We start from the raw sequence: 21,615 nt of genomic DNA on the forward strand, positions 1-21,615 counted from the left end.
GGAGCTCAGGTGAGCCCACTGTAAGCCAAGGACCCCAAAGATAGCAGCAGCCCACAGGAGTGAGGGGAGCGGGGTGAGACAGCGCCCCCTGCAGCCTCGGAAGGAACCCGCGCTGTCCACACCTCGATTTCAGACCTCTGGCTTCCAAAACCATGAGACACGGAATTTCTGTAGTGTGACCAGCCAGTTTGTGGTACTGTTTGTCACGGCAGCCCAAGGAAAGGAATACATTACTGCATACAAATCATGACTCACGTTATCTTTATTTAGAACCCAAACCAACCTCTCCCTCACCTTTGAATCACAGAGGCACATGATCTTGTTCAGCAGCCTAGAAATCCAAGGCCCAGCGGAGCCACCGGCAGGCACCCGCTCCCCATCGCCTGGCACACACCCAGACCACGTGAGCCTGGGGAGCAAAGCAGCACAGCCTGACCTGCACCTCGGCTCTTCCTCCCGAGTCTAAAACACACACGTGCCCCAGGCCAGTTCCAAGTTTTGTAAACTGAGCAACAGCTCTTGGGAAATAAAAACACAGCTACTGTTTATTCTCCTGGAGCTGGCTGTGCACCCCAACAAGGAGGGAGGGCTTGCTGAGCCTCCTGTCTGGACACGTGCCAGGGAGGAGTATAAAAGCCCCAGAAACCCGAGCAACCTCAATCACTCCCTCACCCACTCCCTCCCATCTCGCCCAGCTCAACCCCCAGCACTGCAGCGTCCACCATGTCCGTCTGCTCCAGCGACCTGAGCTACAGCAGCCGCGTCTGCCTTCCTGGTTCCCGTGACTCTTGCTCTGACTCCTGGCAGGTGGACGACCGCCCAGAGAGCTGCTGTGAGCCCCCCTGCTGTGCCCCCAGCTGCTGCGCCCCGGCCCCCTGCCTGACCCTGGTCTGCACCCCAGTGAGCTGTGTGTCCAGTCCCTGCTGCCAGGTGGCCTGTGAGTCCAGCCCCTGCCAATCAGGCTGCACCAGCTCCTGCACACCCTCTTGCTGCCAGCAGTCCAGCTGCCAGCTGGCTTGCTGCACCTCCTCCCCCTGCCAGCAGGTCTGCTGCATACCCGTCTGCTATAAGCCTGTGTGCTGTGTGCCCACCTGCTCTGAGGATTCCTCTTCATGCTGCCAGCAGTCTAGCTGCCAGCCAGCCTGCTGCACCTCCTCCTCCTGCCAGCAGGCCTGCTGCATGCCCGTCTGCTGCAAGCCCATCTGCTGTGTGCCCATCTGCTCTGGGGCTTCCTCTCTGTGCTGCCAGCAGTCTAGCTGCCAGCCAGCTTGCTGCACCTCCTCCCAAAGCCAGCAGGGCTGCTGCGTGCCCGTCTGCTGCAAGCCTGTGAGCTGTGCGCCTGTGAGCTGTGTGCCTGTTTGCTCTGAGGCGTCCACTTCATGCTGCCAGCAGTCTAGCTGCCAGCCAGCTTGCTGTACCACCTCCTGCTGCAGACCCTCCTCCTCCGTGTCCCTCCTCTGCCGCCCCGTGTGCAGGCCTGCCTGCTGCGTGCCCGTCCCCTCCTGCTGTGCCCCCACCTCCTCCTGCCAGTCCAGCTGCTGCCGCCCGGCCTCCTGCGTGTCCCTCTTCTGCGGCCCTGTGTGCTCAGGTCAGAAGCCCAGCTGCTGATGGACACGCCCCCCAGTGCCAGCCAGGCTCAGCTCCCACCTGGAAGCTGATAGTCACGTCCTGAATTGCTCCTGCACTTTGACCATTTCCCGGTGTCTGCTATTGAGCTGGACAATGGAAGAACTGAATGTCTATACTCAATGCTGCAGCCCTTTTTTGGGGGGGATGCTTCTAGAAAGTTCCCATGGCAGTGGCCTCCCCTCCATATCTCCCACTTCTCGTGAGGGTCAGCTCAGCCTTGACCCGTGAGGTCTCTGTCCTCCTGGCTCAGAGCCCCAGAGCCTTCTTTGGAGGCCCTCAAACTGACCAATAAAGACCCTGAGACTGCAATGGTGCTGGCATCCAGGTGTGTTGATCGATGCCTTGGCTGGAACTCATGGCCACGGTTTTCTCCTTTGTGCACAACCCTCTGCTGTCCTTCAGTCCCGAGTGTTCCCCTGTGTCCATGGGTGTGTGGCTTCCTGGGGTCCAGGCTAGACGGACATGGGCAGGGGGGAGCCTTGCAGCCCTTTGGCCATTTCAGGCCCTTGGGTTTGTCCCTAACCCTCCTGTGTTGTTTGTCATGTCATAGTTCTTTTTGCTGATTTGCTTTTTAAATTCTTCTTCTGCACAATACCTATCAAATAAGAATGGTGTCTTCTAGCGCCATGCTTGCCCAGAGCATATCCAAAAGCCCCCCAGCTTCAAAATCAGTAATCTTCATCGACATTGCCTAAAGTCCTCTTGTGCCCTGTGCAGACATCACTGGCATGGTGGGAGGAACATAGGCTGGCAAATGGAATCGGGTCTCTGTCGCTTCCACACTGTGTGAGCAGAATCATCTCCTCGACCCTCCAGCCTCTCTAAGGTCAGAGAAGTAGGACTCCCTCTTTCAGGTTTCCAAATGGAGTGGCAAGAATGACAGACAGCACGTGTAACCACAGTGAGCCCAGGGCCAGCAGACTGGCCAGAGCAGGATGGGCTGAGGAGTTTTAGGCATTTTAAGAAGTCTTTTAAAATTATATTTGGAATAATGATGTGTTGTAACCACTGGAAGAAGTGCCAACTATTCCAATGATTATAAAACATACTCATAAAGCAATGATGATAAGATCAGAAAGAATTTCCTTGCACAGGTGTCAGAGAGTGGCCCGGGAACTCAGCTGCAGTGGAGGTGGAGTTGTGAGGACAGACCCAGAGCACTGGCCACATGGAGTCACAGTCCTGGGGTGGAAGGGAGTGCACAACTCACTGATGAACAGACACACAGGTGTGCCAGGGCAAGTGAGAGTGGGCACCACTCACGGGTGAACAGACACACGGATATCCCAGGGCAAGTGAGAGTGGGCATCTCACAGGTTAACAGACACACAGGTGTTCCAGGGTGGGTGAGGGTGCAAACCTCATGCGTGAACAGACACACGGATGTGCCAGGGTGGGTGAGGGTGCAAACCTCGTGGGTGAACGTGCCCATGGTTTTCAGCTACACAACTCAATGTGTTGATTGCAACCCATGGAACCAGACAGTTAAAAATAACTCCAGAGAAAGGGGATTCTGTGGAAGAGTCTTCATTAAACTACAGTGCTATTTCTCTTCCCGTGAGCTGAGAACACTGCTGGTCGAGGTCCTCTGTGTCTTTACCAAACCTCACTCTGTCTTCAGAATCTTCATTAAACTACAGTGCTGTTTCCCTTCACATGAGCTGAGAACACTGCTGGTTGAGGTCCTTTGTGTCTTTACCAAACCTCACTCTGTCTTCAGAAAGTAGTTTTCTAGGAGGTGTATAGAAAAGTTGAGAAACCACTATAAAACAAGCTGACTTAGGGGATATTTATACAATATCCCATCCAACAACAGTGGGATGCACCTTGTTTAAAGTGCACATGGAACATCCACCAACATAAACCACCAGAGAGACCTGAGAGCAAGTGCAGTGTCCTCAGGAGGGATGAGCTGAGTGTGCTGCTTGACCACACAGAATTGGAAATCATTAACAGAAAGACATTTAGAAAACTGCCACATACTTGGAAATTAAATAACACACTTTAAGACCTATGAGTAAAAATATAAATCACAATGGAAATTACGAAATATCTGTAATAAAATCAAAATGAAATCACCACATATCAATACTTGTGGGATGCAGCCAACAAAGGATGTAGAGGAAAATGCATAGTAATTTGCTTTATTAGAGAAGAAGGCCTAAAATCAAGTATCTGAGCTTCTAGCTTAAGAAGCTAAAGAAGCATATGTTGAACCCCAAAATAACTAAAAATAATAAAATAATCAAGAATTTTAAAACTCCACTGTGTTTGTCCATTTTGCACTGCTTTAAAGGAATACCCGAGACTGGGCACTGTATAAGGAAAGGCCCATTGCTATCTGGCTCCTGATTCTACAGGCTGTATAAGCATGGCACCTGCTCAGCTTCTGCTGAGGTCTCAGGATGCTTTACTCATGGTGGAAGGCAGACGGGGAGCAGGCATCACATGGTGTGAGAGGAGCAAGAGAGACAGAGAGGAGGAGTGCCAGCCTCTTGTGAACAACCAGCTCTCCATGAAGTAACAGAGCAAGACTTCACTCATTATTGTGGGGGTGACACCAAGCCACTCATGAGGGAGCCATCCCCATGACCCAGTAATCTCCCACTAGGCCCTGCCTCCAACACGGGATCACGGTTCAACATGAGATTTGGAGAGGACACACATCCACCGTATCACCTACCAAATAAGTGGACAAACAGGGAAATAAATAAAACCAAACCTAGTTTTTTTTAAGAGACCAATGAAATTGGCAAATTTCTAACTTTACCAATCATTATAAAACAAAAGAACAAATAAATTACCAATATTAGGTGTTATGGTTTGGCTGTGTCCTCACCCACATCTCGTCTTGAATTCTCACATGTTGTGGGAGGGACCTGGTGAGAGGTAGTTGAATCATGGGGGTGGGTCTTTCCTGTGCTGTTCTCATGATAGTGAATAAGTCTCACAAGAGCTGATGGTTTTATACAGGGGAGTTTCCCTTAACAAGCTCTCTTCTCTTGTCTGCCACCATGTGAATTGTGCCTTTCACTGTCCACCATGATTGTGAGGCTTCCTCAGCCATGTGGAACTGTGAGTCCATTAAACCTCCTTCTTTTGTAAATTGCCCAGTCTTGGGTATGTCTTTATTAGCAGCCTGAAAATGAACTAATATATTAGGAATGAATAAAACGTTGCCACTACAGAATCTGGAGATATTTAAAGGAAACCAAAGAAATAATGCAAACAACTCTGTCAATACATTCAACAGCGTAGATGAAATAGGCAAATGACTGGAAATGTATAATTTATGAAAAGGGATACAAGAAGAAATAGAAAATCTGAATAGTCCTTTATCAATTGAAGAGATTGGATTCATAATTAAAACCCTTCCCAAAAAGAAAATGGCAATCCCAAATGGCTTTGCTATCGAATTCTACTAAGCATTTAGGGGAGAAATAAAACCAATCTAACCCAAACTCTTCCAGAAAACCGTGGGGTAGATGCAGCGTCAGCGAGGGTGCTAGGGATTAGGGGACGGAGGTTGAGGCCTCACGGGTGGCAGGGGCTCCCTTTGTGGGCTCTGGCCATGGACACAGGCACCTGGGATGAGAAGGGGACTGACGGGGGAACAGCCGCGCCTTGGCCCTGAGATGGCCTTGCAGGGAGGGGAACTGAAAATTTACTCGTTGAGGACAGTTGCCTACTTACTAAAACCGTTCCAGCCACCACCGCAGCCCCTGGAAGGTCACGCCCCCTAGAAAATCCCCAAGGTCTCAGCAGGGCCTCGTCCACCTGTGCCCTCCAGTGTCGCCCATGTCAACCTCACCTCAGAGGGGCCTGATGCACGGCCCTACAGGTGCGAACTCTGGGTCCTGAAAGCCCAAGTGGAACCTGGTGTCCCCAGAGGAGGACCTGGGGCAGGGCCGGTTTTGGGGAATCATGTGCGTCCATCCACCCACTCCATGATGCTTTTGTCCCCATCGAGCCCCTTGTCTCCTACGCAGGTGCAGCACCCCTCACTCTCCCCTTGCATTGCTGCTAAACTGGCAGAACCCTGGGGCAGATGGCATAGAGAGAGTGACCGGGCCCGGAGGCTGCAGTGCCTGGACCCCAAACCAGCTTCCCGGCAGGTGACCCTGCAGGGTGAGCTCTCCCAGGTGGGACAGTGGGTGGGATGGTCCTGGGGTCTGGAGAGCCCCACAGCCCAGGGCATGGCAGTGAATGACCAGGCTCGGGAAAACCTAGGCCTGGAGACTGAGCCGGGACTGAGCCTTCCTGGGAGTGGCCGTGAGTCCCATCTGGTGACCTCCCTGGAGGAGTCAGGCCGCTGTCCCCTGTGACTTCTAGGTTAAGTCACTCACTCCTAGAAACAGTCATGGCTGGAGGAGACCAAGGTCAGCTCAAAACCGTGTGTCCCCCCCAGGAGCACAACAGGAAAAGAGAATCAGGTGACCAAGGGGAGTTTATTTGGGAGCAGGAAGAGGTGCTGACATGTTCAAATCAAGGCCAAGTGACCCGAGGCAGAAAAGCTGGGAGGGAGGACAGGGGACCCAGCAGGCAGGTGGGCACCTGCTGGGAGGCAAGATCTGGGAAGCTGCGTGGATGGGGGCTCCTGGGAGCAAGGAGGGGGAGGTCACCTCAGCACATAGGGGCCCCGTCCCAGGTGGGGGCAGCCTCTAACCCGAGTCAGGACCAGCTGGCCCTGGGGATGTGCCCATCAGCAACTGGACTCCTGGCCCGAGCCGAGCCCTCAGCAGGCCGGGCGAGAGCACACGGGGCGGCAGAGGAGGGACACGCAGGAGGCCGGGCGACAGCAGCTGGCCTGGCAGGAGGAGGCAGGGGCACAGTAGGAGGAGACGGGCACGCAGCAGGTGGACCTGCATACAGGGTGGCAGAGGAGCGACACAGAGGAGGAGGGTCTGCAGCAGGAGGTGGTGCAGCAAGCCGGTTGGCAGTGAGACTGCTGGCAGCATGAAGTGGAAGCCCCAGAGCAGACGGGCACACAGGAGACAGGCTTGCAGCACACAGGCTTGCAGCAGACAGGCTTGCAGCAGATGGGCACACAGGAGGACTGCTGACACGGGGAAGAGGTGCAGCAAGCTGACTGGCAGCCGGACTGCTGGCAGCATGAAGAGGAATCCCCAGAACAGGTGGGCACACAGCAGACAGGCTTGCAGCAGATGGGCACACAGCAGGATTGCTGGCACGGGGAAGAGGTGCAGCAAGCCGGCTGGCAGCTAGACTGCTGGCAGCATGAAATGGAACCCCCAGAGCAGACGGGCACACAGCAGACGGACTTGCAGCACACAGGCTTGCAGCAGATGGGCACACAGGAGGACTGCTGACACAGGGAAGAGGTGCAGCAAGCCGGCTGGCAGCTGGACTGCTGGCAGCATGAAGAGGAATCCCCAGAACAGGTGGGCACACAGCAGACAGGCTTGCAACACACAGGCTTGCAGCAGACGGGCACACAGCAGGTCTGCTGGCAGGGGGAGGAGGTGCAGCAAGCCGGCTGACAGCTAGACTGCTGGCAGAACAAGGGTGTGCAAGAGCTGGTGCAGCCTGATTGGCAGGGGCTGGGCTCACAGGCCGCCTGGCAGCAGGGGCTGGACACACAGCTCACTGGGGTGGAGACCAGGGTCAGGCAGGCAGCCGGGGTGCAGCAGCTGGGGGCACAGCAGGGGGACTCGCAGCAGCTCTCTGGGCAGTCATCCACCTGCCAGGAGTCAGAGTAAGCGCTGGAGCAGATAGACATGCTGGACGCGGCCATGCTGGGGTGGGAGGAGGTGAGCTGGGGGAGGTGTGAGTGAGTGAGTGTGGGAGTGAGTGAGCGAGTGAGTGAGCTGCTCAGGGCTGTGGGGCTTTTAAATCCCTCCCTGGCGTGTGTTGTCCTGACAGGAGGCTCCAGAAGCTTCTCTTCCTTGTTGGTGTTTAGAGCTGGTGGCTGGAGATGCGTCATTCGTGCTGGTTTATCTCTTTGTTTTCCCCTCATTAAACTTGTGTGTATGTTGCAGGGCTCTGTTTCTTCATCAGCTTTTATTTTGGCCCCAGAAATGTGATGGAAAATATTTCAAGAAGCTTTGTTGAGTTGAGGTTTTAGAGATGAAGACTTCTCTAAAGGGAGGAAATCTAGTTTCACCTATCCTGTATTTGGACTGATTGGATATATTTTATTACTTTTAGCATATTAAAATATAAATATGTAGAAAAATATGCATCTCTTATAAAACGCAACTGGCACAGAGGGTAAGACGAAGTTAAGTGGCCCTCCCTTCCAACCCCTCGTGCCTCGTAAGGGGAAGAGAGTCGGTACCTGGTGGATCCGCGCTTTACCTTTGTCTCTTCAGCTCTTCCATGCCACCCTCAGAGGCCTCCCTGTTTTATTTGAAGCTGCACTCTGGGTTTTCTCCATGTTTATTTCATCATGGTGACAGATCAAGTATTTTTTCACATATGGTGATTTTAGGACATACATTTTAAAATTTCTTTCTTGCCCGGCTGAGCACAGTGGCTCACACCTGTAATTCCAGCACTTTGGGAGGCCAAGGCGGGCGGATCACGAGGTCAGGAGATCGAGACCATCCTGGCTAACACGGTGAAAACCTGTCTCTACTAAAAATACAAAAAAATTAGCTGCGTGTGGTGGTGGGTGCCTGTAGTCCCAGCTACTCAGGAGGCTGAGGCACGAGAATGGTGTGAACCTGGGAGGCAGAGCTTGCAGTGAGCCAAGATCGTGCCACGGCACTCCAGCCTGGGTGACAGAGTGAGACTCCATCTCAAAAAAATAAAAAATAAAAAGATTTCTTTCTTGCCTAAAAATGTACTCAACTTTATCCTCACACACGTATGATAGTTTAGCTGGGTATATAATTCTAGTTTTAAATCAGAATTATTATTATAATAAATAATAATAAAAAAATCTGTTTTCTCAAAATGATGAACCCGTGTCACCATTTTTCTGTGGTGTCCAGTGTTGCTGATGGAAGACTGAGGCTGGTCATTTGTCGCTTTTTATAGTTTGCCTCTCTCTCCCCCCCTTTTTTTTTTTAACTCTCTGGGAACATTTGGTTTTCTTTTTATTCTTGTTTTGTTTCTATGACTATTCATTATTTTACTTTCTGTGGTTAGAATTCATCGAGCCTTTCAATGTGGAGACTCAGGAAGCGTCTTGCACTCTTAAAAATAACTTATCTCTTGAGGTCTTTCCTTTTGTGACTTTGATTTTGTCTCATGATGAATGAAATACATTTTTGGCTCACTGTAATGATGTTATGTTGAGCATTTAAACGTTTTCCCCTCATTTCACTGGACATCAGTTAAGCTCTGCTCACTGGTGGCAGTTCATTTGATTTTCTGAGTAAAAGACTATTTTATTCTAGGGCACTGGGGTCCTGATCCAGTTTACATCCTCATTTGTTTCCATCTGTTTCTCTTTTCTACAAATATATAAAGGATTTTAAAGAGCCTCCCTTTCTCTCAGACAATTTTGATTTTATTTTTTATAACTCTTTGAATATCCTTTCAGTGATTAGTAGAGGTTGTGGAAGAACTGTAGGCTTAACCCACTTTCTGGGACTGAAGGACTCGATGCTCCTTTCAGGAAATGACAGGAAAGCCAGGAAGGCTAGGATGACTTTGTATTAGTGGGTGTGCTACAGACACACACAGTTCAGGTGCAGTCTCCACATCAGCCACAGTGTGAGGGGCGACTCTGCAGCCCATTTTGACAGACACAGAAATGCTGAGAAGATAAGTCACCTTGAAAGAGGATAGCTGGCCCGCAGTGAACCCAAAAACCAGGAGCTCTCGCTGCTTTCCCTCGCAGCCATAAATGGCTCCGTTCCGTCACACAGCTCCAAGAAGAGGGTGTACTTCCTCAGTGGGAGGCAGGGAGGGAGGTGGTCCTGAGCCAGGGGGATGTGGTAAGGCTGACATCGCTTCTGGGACAAGCCCTGGGGCCTGTATGATAATTTGCTTTGCTTTTCCCACCGCTGTCTCTGGCAGTCTCCTTAATTGAATGGGCATGGTAATTCCTCATCTCTTTATTTCTATTTGTGATCCACGCCCTCTGTCATTCCCTTCTCCTGGTGTCTGAACCACCCATCACTGTCCAAAGTGTCTTTCCACAGTCATTGCTGTGCCCACAATACCTCCAGGTTCTCAGTGTGGCCTATCTAAGTCCACACCCTGCACTCAGTGGAGACGTGTCTTTTTGGATCATGGAACTTTTCATGGGGCCACCACAGTAGTTCCACAATTGAATGATCACACCAATTTCTTTCTCCTTTCTCTTCTTTCTTTCTTTCTTTCTTTCTTTCTTTTCTTCTTTATCTTTTCTTTCTTTCTTTTTCTTTCTTTCTCTCTCTCTCTCTTTCTCTCTCTCTCCCTCTCTCCCTCTCTCTTTACTTCTTTCTTTTTTTTTGATACACAGTCTCACTCTGTCACCCAGGCTGGAGTGCTGTGGTGCTGCAGTCCCCGCCTCCCAGGTTCAAGCAATTCTCCTGCCTTAGCCGCTGGAGTAGCTGGGATTACAGGTGTGGGCCACCACACCCAGCTAGCTAGCTTCCTTCCTTCCTTCCTTCCTTCCTTCCTTCCCTTTTCTTCCTTCCTTCCCTTTTCTTCCTTCCTTTCTTCTTTCCATCTCTTTCTTTCTTTCTTTTTTCTTTCTTTCTTTCTTTCTTTCTTTCTTTCTTTCTTTCTTTCTTCTTTCTTTCTCTCTCTCTCTCTCTCTTTGTATTTTTAGTAGAGATGGGGTTTGGCCATGTTGGCCAGGCTGGTCTCGAACTTGTGGCCTCCAGTGATCCATCCGCTTTGGTCTCCCAAAGTGCTGGGATTACAGGTGTGAGCCACTGCACCCGGCCAGATCACATCATTTCTTAACTCAAGCGGACACTCTGGGGATCTGAGTGAGCTGCAGAGATTAAATGGCCCTGGCTAGGGGAGGGAGGTGATGGGAGGGAATGTGAGTCTGGAGGGCAGGGTGGCCCACGGCTGTGTCTTCTGCAAGTGACACACATTTGGATTCTTCTTTTCCAAAACGTAGTCTTTTGTTTTATTTGACTCTCTTTCGTCATGGCTGGCTGCCCAGCACAACGCTGGAGACACGATGACAGCAGTCCTCTGGTCTTATTCCCAAAGTTATCAAGAGCACCTCCCACAGCTCCACACTAAGCCAGCGTTTGCTGGTGCATGACACAGCCTTGGTCTCAAGCATGCAGTGTTTTTTCACTCTAGTTTACCAAGAATTTTGCCTCAGGCTTTTAAGGAAAGAGTGAGTTTGTTCGTGTGTGTGTGTGTGTGGTGTGTGTGTGTGTGTGTGTGAATGTGTGTGTATTAATCTACTGAGAGCTCCAGTGGCTTTTCTGCTTCTATTTTATGAGTATAGTTAATGATACCCTTTGTAACTTTTGATCTAAGATATACATTACTTGATAATGGCTCATTATCCCCTTTTTCCCAGCCTTATTGAGATATAATTGACAAATAAGAATTATATAAATTCAAGGTGTACAACATGACGTCTTGAGACATGTACACATTGTATGATGATTACCACGGTCAAGCTAATTCATATGTCCATCACCCACGCAGTTACCTTTATTTTGTGATGAGACATTTAAGATGGACTCTTAGCAGATTTCAGTGTTAACTGCGTTGCATTCTGTGTCATGGCCGACTGTCCCCATGCTGCACACGAGGTTTACAGAACTGACTCATCCCGCACAGCTGAACCTGTATCCTGTCACCAACATCAAAGTGGATGAAGCACACAGTTCTCGCACACTTGTATTAATAATCGCTGAAAGGATATTTAAAGAGTTATGAAAAATGAAGACTCCCTGCACTCCCAGTCCCTGTGAGCCCCCACTCTACTCTCTGCTTTGCTGAGCTTGGCTCTTTTAGATTCCACATATAAGAGAGGTCTGCAGTATCTGTCTTTCTGTGGCCTGGGCCACTTCTCCTAGCATAGTGTCTGCAGGTTCATCCATGTTGCCACAAATGACAGGATCTCCCTCCTTTCTTTTTTTTTCTTTTTTTTTTTTTGAGACAGAGTCTCGCTCTGTCGCCCAGGCTGGAGTGCGGTGGTGTGATCTCGGCTCAATGCAAGCTCCGCCTCCCGGGTTCACGCCATTCTCCTGCCTCAGCCTCCCGACTAGCTGGGACTACAGGCGCCCACCACCTCGCCCGGCTAGTTTTTTGTATTTTTAGTAGAGATGGGGTTTCACCATGTTAGCCAGGATGGTCTCGAGCTCCTGACCTCATGATCCGCCCGTCTCGGCCTCCCAAAGTGCTGGGATTACAGGCGTGAGCAACTGCACCCGGCCTCTCTCTCCTTTCTATGGCTTTCTATGGCTGAGTCGTATTCCATCATGCCTATACACCATATTTTCTTTATCCACTCATCTGTTGATGGACACTTACGTTGCTTCCGTATCTCGGCTGTTGTGAATAGTGCTGCAGTTAACATGGAAGGTCAGTATCTCTCTGAGATCTGGCTTTAATTTGTCTTGTATATACAAGATTGCTCATCACATGGTAGTTCTATTTTCAATTTGCTGAGGAGCTTTGATACTGTCTTCCATAATAGCTGTATGTAACAGCTTAGTTTTTCTTTAACGCAGGCACATAGAATCTCTTTATCTTTTTAAATGGGATTGATTTACAGTCCTCTCTCCCTCTGTCTCTCTCTCTCTCACACACACACACAGTTGTTCCTGGTTTTGGCATCAGGATGTCACCAGTCTTACTAGAGGAATCCAGAAGATCTCTGGCTTCTTCTGAGCTCTGGAATATTTCATGTATCACAGGAAGGTCTTATATTGAAGGCTGATGATATATACCTTTAAAACATCTGAGTCTGCCTTCTGAAGAATATCTTTCAAGACCATTTCCACATTTTCCTGGACATCATTGTATTAAAATTTTCATTTTATTATTCGGTATTGGTAATTTATATTTTTTAGAACACAGTACATTTCATTTATATTTTCAAATTTTAGGATAATATATATCCATGCTACTTTCTTTTACATAAAAACAAAAATCTCTGAATCTGTGGACATGTTTCTTTTTCTATCTTTAATGTCTGCTTGTTTTTATTAGACTGTATTTTTATTTTCTTTAGATTTTCCTTGATGAGCATCTGTGGATTTTTGTGGACATCTGAAAAGAGGGGGTCGTGTTCCTTCTTGTTGGAGATTGTTGAGTAAAAGTTTCAGAAAGCGTTGTGGGTGGTAAACTTTCTGGATCCCTGTTGTTTAAGAACAGCCTTCCCGCTGACACCTGCCACAGCAGAGTCTAGGTGCGGAATTACTTCCCTCTGCCTTAGTAGAGGTTGGGCCACGAATGTGTCTCATATTTGCACAGCTTTAATCTTTTTTTTTTTTTTTTTGAGACGGAGTCTCGCTCTGTCGCCCAGGCTGGAGTGCAGTGGCCGGATCTCAGCTCACTGCAAGCTCCGCCTCCCGGGTTTATGCCATTCTCCTGCCTCAGCCTCCCGAGTAGCTGGGACTACAGGCGCCCGCCACCTCGCCCGGCTAGTTTTTTGTATTTTTTAGTAGAGACGGGGTTTCACCGTGTTAGCCAGGATGGTCTCGATCTCCTGACCTCGTGATCCGCCCATCTCGGCCTCCCAAAGTGCTGGGATTACAGGCTTGAGCCACCGCGCCCGGCCAGCTTTAATCTTCTTGTGAAGCTTTTACTTTTTCCAGAACCTGGCACTGTTCTCTCCTTCTTGTACTTCATTCATTTCACCAGACCCCTCCCCAGTCACTGTCATCAGCTGTGTTCATGCCCTCGGTCCCATCTTCTTTTAGTTCAAGGAACTTTTATTCCCATATAAGTTTGATGATTTTCTTCCATTCTTGGCTTCTCTCCCTGCTGTGATCCTGGTTAGGATCACAGACCCTGAGTCTCCTGGGTTCATCTCCCTTAGACCTCAGGCTTTTCTTGGCTTCATCTCTTTGTCCTTCTGCATTGGGTCTCAGTCAATCATTTTCTGAACTGGGGGTCATGGTGTCAGCTCTTCTGCCTTCAGGGTCTGTTATGTAAACTGTCATTGAGTTTCATATGTTCGGAGTGTCATGATTTCAGTCTCCAGAAACCCAAGGTGTTTTCCTTTCTTCTCCTTCTCCTTTTTGTTAGCACTCTCTTCTTGTTTCATGGAGTAACGGCCTCTTTGTTTCCTGCATCATTGTTTGTTTAGACTTTGCTTCTCTGTCATGCTGTGATTTCTTCACGTATCTGAGGACCCTTAGTTGTTGTTCACATTTTTAAGTGAGGGTCTAAATTGTTTGGGTTTCATTGCTGAAAGGTTCTCTGCGTGTAGACACGTGTATTCTTCTCACAGAGCAGACACTGGGGCTCTCAGGAGGGAGCCTTGTCTGCCGCTGGCTAAGTACAGGGGCTTTGGTTCATTTTGGCAACCAGAACTTCCTGGGGTGAGGTCTTTTTCTCTCCATACTAGGACCCAGTCTGGGAGCCTCCTGGGCCCACCTGCCCTGCCTAGCTCTTCTGCTGGACTCAAGGCACCAGGTGGTTCTTCTTTAGAACTCAACCCTCAGTTAAAGATGCCTGAGTGCCCATGGCTGTCCTCCTGTGCTGTCCCTGTGTCAGGGTCTCCAGGAAAAACCATTTGTCTTCAGTCCTGCTTCTGCCTTTCTTTCTGTTGAATTTTACAGTCAAGAAAATCTGATCTTTTTGTCTTGTCTGTCCCAGAAAATCCTTACTGACCTGGTCTGCAGATGGCATGCCTGTTTTCTATCACTGTTCTGGCACCATTCATTTTTATTTGGATGAAGGGGAGATGGAGGCATTGGCGAGTAGCCAGCCCAAATAGGGCTTAGGCTTTTAAAAAAAATTTACCAAGAGAAAATTCACAAGCCATGAAGCTCACCTGCTGCAAGGACATATTCCATTTGTTTTTAGCATATTCCCAGTGTTTCTCAGCCATCACCAATATATAATTTTAAAACATCCCCCCCTCCAAAAAATCACACCCATCAGCATCACTCCCCATGTGCCCCTCCCCCAGCCTCAGGCACCTACTCATCTACTTTCTTTCTCTGCAGATTTGCCCATTCTGAGTCTTTCATACAAACAAAATCCCACCAGGTTTCATACCAGGGATGCAGGGATGGTTTAACATTCACAATTCAACGAATATGATATACCACATAAACAGAATTAAAAACAAAAATCACCTGGTCATCTCCATAGATGCAGAAAAAGCTTTTGACAAAATCCAGCATCTCTATGATTAAAACTCTCAGCAAAATCAACATACAAGGGATATACCTCAATGTAATAAAAGCCATCTATGACAAACCCACAGCCAACATAACACTGAGTGGGGAGAAGCTGAAAGCACTCCCTCTGAGAACTGGAAAAAGAGAGGGATGCCCACTCTCACCTCTTCTCTTCAACATAGTCCTGGAAGTCCTAGCCAGAGCAATCAACAAGAGAAAGAAAGAAAAGGCATCCAGATCAGTTCCGAGGAAGTCGAACTGTCACTGTTTGCTGATGATACGATCGTACACCTAGAAAACCCCAAAGACTCCTCCAAAAAGCTCCTAGAACTGATCAAAGAATTCAGCAAAGTTTCCAGATACAAAATTAATGTATACAAATCAGTAGCTCTCCTATACATCAACAGCACCTACGCTGAGAATCAAATCAAGAACTCAATCCCTTTAACAACAGCTGCAAAAAAATAAAATACTCAGGAATGTACCTAACCAAGGAGGTGAAAAACCTCTACAAGAGAAACTACAAAGCACTGCTAAAAGAAATCATAGAAAACAAGCAAACAGAAACACATCCCATGCTCATGGGTGGGTAGAATCAATATTGTGAAAATGACCATACTGCCAAAAGCAATTCAATGCAATTCCCATCAAAATACTGCCATCATTCATCATCAAATTATAAAAAAAAAATTCTATAATTCATATGGAACCAAAAAAGGGCCCGCATAGCCAAAGCAAGACTAAGCAAAAAGAACAAATCTGGAGGAATCACATTACCTGATTTCAAACTATACTATAAAACCACAGTCACCAAAACATCATTGTTTGTATAAAAATAGGCACATAGACCAATGGAACAGAATAGAGAACCCAGAAATAAACCCAAATACTTACAGCCAACTGATCTTTGACAAAGCAAACAAAAACGTAAAGTGGGGAAAGGACACTCTATTCAACACATGGTGCTGGGATAATTGGCAAGCCACATGTAGGAGAATGAAACTGGATCCTCGTCTCTCAACTTACACAAAAATCAACTCAAGATGGATCAAGGACTTAAATCCAAGATCTGAAACTATAAAAATTCTAGAAGATAACATTGAAAAACCCCTTCTAGACATTGGCTTAGGCAAGGATTTCATGACCAAGAACCCAAAAGCAAATGCAATAAAAACAAAGATAAATAGCTGAGACTTAATTAAACTAAAGCACTTTTGCATGGCTAAAGAAACAGTCATCAGAGCAAACAGACAACCCACAGAGTGGGAGAAAATCTTCACAATCTATACATCTGACAAAGGACTAATATCCAGAACCTACAACAAACTCAAACAAATTAGCAAGAAAAAAACAAACAATCCCATCAAAAAGTGGGCTAAGGATGTCAATGGACAATTCCCAAAAGAAGATATATGAATGGCCAACACACATATGAAAAAAGCTCAATGTCACTAATGATGAAGGAAATGCAAATCAAAGCCACAATGGGATACCACCTTACTCTTGCAAGAATGGCCATAATCAAAAAATCAAAAAATAATAGACAGTGGCATGGATGTGGTGACAAGGGAACACTTCTACACTCCTGGTGGGAATTTAAATGAGTACAACCACTGTGGAAAACAGTGTGGAGATTCATTAAAGAACTAAAAGTACATCTACCATTTGATCCAGCAAATCCACTACTGGGTATCTACCCAGAGGAAACGAAGTCATTATACAAAAATGATACTTGCACACACATGTTTACAGCAGCACAATTCACAATTGCAAAAATGTGGAACCAACCCAAATTCCCATCAATCAACGAGTGGATAAAGAAACTGAGATATATATATATGATGGAATACTACTCAGTAATAAAAAGAAATGAATTAATGTCATTCACAGAGATCTGGATGAGATTGGAGATTATTATTCTAAGTGAAGTAACTCAGGAATGGAAAACCAAACATCATATGTTCTCATTCATAAGTGGGAGCTAAGCTATGAGGATACAAAGGCATAAGAATGGACTTTGGGGACTCAGGGGGAAAGGGTGGGAAGGGGGTGAGGGATAAAAAACTACAAATAGGGTGCCGTGTATACTGCTCGAATGATGGGTGCACCAAAATCTCACAAATCACCACTAAATTACTAATCCATGTAACCAAACACCACCTGTTCCCCAATAACCTAAATAAAATATAAAATATAAATATAAAATTAAAAAACCCAAATAGAATGTCACCACATGTGGGCTCTCACTGAGCATCATGCTTTCAAGGCTCATGTATGTTGTAGCCTGTGTGAGTATTCGATTCCTTTTCATGGCTGAATAATATTCCCCAAGGGAATGGGCCATATTTTGCTTGTGTGGATGGGCTGTGTTTTGCTTTGTCCTCTGACGGACGTTTAGGCTCTTTGCACTTCTTGGCTACTGCTAGTCATGCTGTGTACATGGGTACACCAGTCTTTGGCTGTTGTCAGTGGTGCTGTGTACACGGCTGCACAAATCTGTGTGTGGACATTGGTTTCGTTCCTCTGGGGTAGATGCCTAGAACTGGAGTGGCAGGATCACAGGGTCACTTTGTAAGTGACCATTTTGAGGGACGGTTTTCCAAGGTGCTTTCACTGGGGGTTGAAGCTCTGATGAAGCAGAAGAAGACACATCGAATGAGGACCCAGAGCAGGGGTCAGAGGTGAGACCTGGACACCAGGAGGTGTCCTCCCTGGGGATGGCCAGACAGGCTGGGTCCTGTCAGTGCCTCGGAAGAGGGCAGGTGGGGACAATGACAAACATGGAGGAAGCCAGAGAGCCAGCCCCGGCCCTCCTCCCGGCTCTCTGTTCTGACCCTGTGGCCGTCAGTGGGCACAGTGAGGCGGGTGAGACTCAGACATGCATGTGTGGGGAGCCCCTCCCCAGGATGGCCCTGGAGCCCTAGGATGAAGGCACAGCCCCCACCAGCTACCCGGAGAACCAGGGCAGGAAGCAAACATCTCTGTCCCTGGAGGCCCTCATTTGTCCCTTCATGGGGACCTGGCTTGGCTTCTAAAGAGGTGGACAAGGCTGTGTGGGTTTGGCCTCTGGCCCTGGAGATGCCTGCTGCTGGCTGTCCTGGGTGGTCTGCCTCGAGGGGAGTGAGGGAGGTGGCTGTGCTGACCACAGTGAACTCTGTCAGGTGGGACTCCGGGAGGTCCTGGTGCTGGGGCTGGAGGCCTCTGGCATGGACATGCAAGGGTCATTTGCTGGGGCAGTAGCCAGACCTGGGCTCTTAAATGCGCACAGCAACCAGGCAGAAAGAGTGTGGCGGCTCGTACCACTCGTCCAACGTGGCATCCGGTACCATGGCTGAGTGCCAGAGCAGAAGGTGGCAGGCAGAGCTAAGGGCTATTTGGGAGAGACCTGGGAGGTTGGGGGTATGGGGACAGGGTCCTCAGGGTCAGAGTCCAGGACCACGGGACCAGGAGGGAGCCAGGACCCTGAATCTCTAGGCGAGGCCGCATGGGGCAGGGGGGCTGCAGGCTTGGTTAGTGGGTGCCGTGGTCTCTGCCCATCTGTGCTCTTGCCAGCGATGCCTGAGCAATGGGTATTCAAGAACCCCATGAAGAACCCCAGGCTGCTGGGCTCAAGTCCTGGGGAGGGGTGGTCCCATGTCTTACTGTGAGGAGACGAGGGCTGCAGGGACGGGCGCTGGGGTCCATAGCTGGTCTCCCCAGGGGTAACAACAGGGGTGAGGCTGCTGGGTGGAGCCAGGCCCCAGGTGGGCTACCCCAGTTCTGGGGGGCAGCCATGGAGCTGGGGAGGGTGAATGTGGCTCAGGGTCCCAGAGCTGCTGTCAGGGTCCACTTTGTCCCAAAACTCCTGGCCTTTGTTCCAGAGGCAGCTTCCCTAAGATGGTCTGGGGGGCCACGTGCTGGGGTTGGGGGCCCATAGGGCTAAGAGGGAGCCTGGCCTTCAGGGTTCACAGAGGCCAGCACCAGGCGCATTGTTTCCTGCCTCATCCCACGCCCCTCGGGGGTCTACAGACAGGATCAAAGGTCAACAGAGACAGAGGGGTGGAACCAGGCCTGCTAGGAGTCAGGACTCTCCCTGCAGTCAGGGGTGGCATCACTTCCCACCTCACCCTGTGCCCCCCGGTGGTCCACAGACAGGACAGAGGTGGGTGTGAGACAGAGGCGGCTTTATTAGAACTCAGAGGGGCTGGCCGGGCGCGGTGGCTCAAGCCTGTAACCCCAGCACTTTGGGAGGCCGAGACGGGCGGATCACAAGGTCAGGAGATCGAGACCATCCTGGCGAACACGGTGAAACCCCGTCCTCTAAAAAAAATACAAAAAACTAGCCGGGCGAGGTGGCGGGCGCCTGTAGTCCCAGCTACTCGGGAGGCTGAGGCAGGAGAATGGCGTAAACCCGGGAGGCGGAGCTTGCAGTGAGCTGAGATCCAGCCACTGCACTCCAGCCTGGGCGACAGAGCGAGACTCCGTCTCAAAAAAAAAAAAAAAAAAAAAAAAAAAAAAAAGAACTCAGAGGAGCTACTGCCCAGGGTGGAACCAGGCCTGCTGGGGGTTAGTTCTGAAGAACTTGGGTCTGGGGGAGCAGCTGGGGTCCTCGTGCAGCCGGCATCTGGGAAGGACTGGGGGAGCATCCTGGTCCCTGAGACAAAGAGCCTGCCCCATCTTCTCAGGGTGTCAAAGTCAGAGAGGGCGGGACTGGCTGGGCCAGCTGGGAGGTCAGCCCCAGGTGGGAAGGGACTCTGGATGACATCCAGGGCCATCAGCAGCTGGACTTCTGGCCAGAGCAGAGACTGTAGCAGGACGGGCGGGAGCACACGGGGTGGCAGAGGAGGGACACGCAGGAGGCTGGGCGGCAGCAACTGGCCTGGCAGGAGGAGGTGGGGGCACAGCAGGAGGAGACGGGCATGCAGCAGGCGGGCCTGCACACGGGACGGCAGAGGAGGGACACAGAGGAGGAGGGTCTGCAGCAGGAGGTGGTGCAGCAAGCCGGCTGGCAGGTAGACTGCTGGCAGCATGAAGTGGAAGCCCCAGAACAGACAGGCACACAGCTCACAGGCTTGCAGCAGACAGGCACACAGCAGGCCTGCTGGCAGGGGGAGGAGGTGCAGCAAACTGGCTGGCAGCTAGACTGCTGGCAGCATGAAGAGGAAGACTCAGAACAGGTGGGCACACAGCATACGGTCTTGCAGCACACAGGCACGCAGCAGGCCTGCTGGCAGGAGGAAGAGGCACAGCAAGCTGGCTGGCAGCTAGATTGCTGGCAGCATGAAGAGGAATCCCCAGAGCAGGTGGGCACACAGCAGACAGGCTTGCAGCACACAGGCTTGCAGCAGACAGGCACGCAGCAGGCCTGCTGGCAGGGGGAGGAGGTGCAGCAGGCTGGCTCGCAGCTAGACTGCTGGCAGCACGAGGACGTGCAGGAGCTGGTGCAGCCTGATTGGCAGGGGCTGGGCTCACAGGCCACCGGGCAGCAGGGGCTGGACACACAGCTCACTGGGGTGCAGACCAGGGTCAGGCAGGGGGCCTGGGTGCAGCAGCTGGGGGCGCAGCAGGGGGGCTCACAGCAGCTCTCTGGGCAGTCGTCCACCTGCCAGGAGTCAGGGCAAGAGTCACAGGAACCAGGAAGGCAGACGCGGCTGCCATAGCTCATGTTGCTGGAGCAGACAGACACGGTGGACACAGCCATGGTGGGGTTGAACTGGCGGAGGGTGAGGGAGTGAGCAGATGAGGGAGTGAGCCTGTGAGGTGCTGAGGCTCTTGGGCTTTTATTCCCCCCGGCCTTGTTGTCCCTGGGCCCACAGCTTCCCCTTCCGTGTTGCTGAGAGCTGGAGTCTGCTGGGATTAGGGGTGTTTGTTTGCCTATGATGTGGCCCAGCTCATAAATCTCCCGTCACATCTGGGCTGTGTCCCATCCCACGTGGATCCCTGGGGTCAGGAGCTGGGGTGGGCCTGGTCCCAGCTGGGTTCTGGCAGCTGGGAAAGCTGTAGGCAGGGGCATTGTCCAGTCCTGGCCCAGCAGCCCCGGGACACAGAGTCCCTCTGCGGGAAGCCGGCCTTAGGAAGGGTTCTTGTGGTGGAAACTGCTCATCCAGTGTGGTCCTTCCCCCATCATGGGACACAGGACTGTGGCCATCTTCTGAGGGACAATCTGGTTCCCAGCAGCCTTCATTGACCTGCCCGGGGCCATGCAGGGGCAGCTGTACCTGTGCCCAGACCTCTTGCCTCTGAGCTCTGGACGACTTCTCATCCCTACAGCCACTGCACCTCCTGCCCTGTTTCGTGCCCACCTCGTCCTTGTGTTTTGGAGGCAGCAGGACCTGTGTGTTCCAGGGCAAGGATGATGGGCTCGGCCCCTCCCTGCTTGGACAGCATGACATCCTCCTGGGCTGTGGTTTGGGTTCTGAACCTGCAGTGTAACCATGCTGAGCAGCGGTGGTCAGCAGCCCTCGTCCCTACCTGGGGTGGCTCCTCTGTGTGCTCTGCTTCTTCGAGGCGGCCCGTCAGTCCCCACCCAGCCTCCTGCGGGGCCCATTTCCCAGCCCTGTCTTCCAAGCCCTGTGCCAGGCCTCTTAGTGTCACCACCTTAAAATTAAGGGACATCTGTCCAAAGAACCCACACGGAAGACACTAAATGGGTCCAAGAGACGTTGATCTCACTGCAACCCCATTGCCAGTGTAAACCAAACATAAAATCCAAAGCCCCTCAGCTGACTAAATGGACCCCATCTTGGCCATGGGGACCCCTGAAACACTGTTCCTG

The 21,615-nt window shown here is 50.4% G+C and overlaps 3 protein-coding genes across 3 annotated transcripts; 1 reads left to right on the plus strand and 2 right to left on the minus strand.

The window, feature by feature from the left end:
- Positions 1-582: 582 nt before the first annotated feature.
- On the plus strand, positions 583-1,938 carry LOC117095252 (keratin-associated protein 10-1-like). Its single transcript, XM_033232078.1, has one exon. The coding sequence runs from the start codon at positions 724-726 to the stop codon at positions 1,606-1,608; it is 885 nt and encodes a 294-aa protein (XP_033087969.1). The 5' UTR covers positions 583-723; the 3' UTR covers positions 1,609-1,938.
- Positions 1,939-6,058: 4,120 nt separating this feature from the next.
- On the minus strand, positions 6,059-7,590 carry LOC117094990 (keratin-associated protein 10-7-like). Its single transcript, XM_033231493.1, has one exon. It carries the CDS (start codon positions 7,571-7,573, stop codon positions 6,365-6,367), a length of 1,209 nt encoding a protein of 402 aa, XP_033087384.1. The 5' UTR covers positions 7,574-7,590; the 3' UTR covers positions 6,059-6,364.
- Positions 7,591-19,234: 11,644 nt separating this feature from the next.
- Positions 19,235-20,618, minus strand: LOC117095143 (keratin-associated protein 10-1-like). The gene has a single exon (XM_033231858.1). It carries the CDS (start codon positions 20,539-20,541, stop codon positions 19,615-19,617), a length of 927 nt encoding a protein of 308 aa, XP_033087749.1. The 5' UTR covers positions 20,542-20,618; the 3' UTR covers positions 19,235-19,614.
- Positions 20,619-21,615: the final 997 nt, after the last annotated feature.

This window comes from Trachypithecus francoisi, unplaced genomic scaffold (assembly GCF_009764315.1).
Source record: "Trachypithecus francoisi isolate TF-2019V2 unplaced genomic scaffold, Tfra_2.0 Contig00090, whole genome shotgun sequence".
Classification (NCBI taxonomy): domain Eukaryota; kingdom Metazoa; phylum Chordata; class Mammalia; order Primates; family Cercopithecidae; genus Trachypithecus; species Trachypithecus francoisi.

Bases quoted from the DNA above. Each gene is read 5' to 3' on its own strand.
- LOC117094990 (XM_033231493.1), bottom strand. From the start codon at position 7,573: ATGACGCATCTCCAGCCACCAGCTCTAAACACCAACAAGGAAGAGAAG.
- LOC117095143 (XM_033231858.1), bottom strand. From the start codon at position 20,541: ATGGCTGTGTCCACCGTGTCTGTCTGCTCCAGCAACATGAGCTATGGC.
- LOC117095252 (XM_033232078.1), top strand. From the start codon at position 724: ATGTCCGTCTGCTCCAGCGACCTGAGCTACAGCAGCCGCGTCTGCCTT.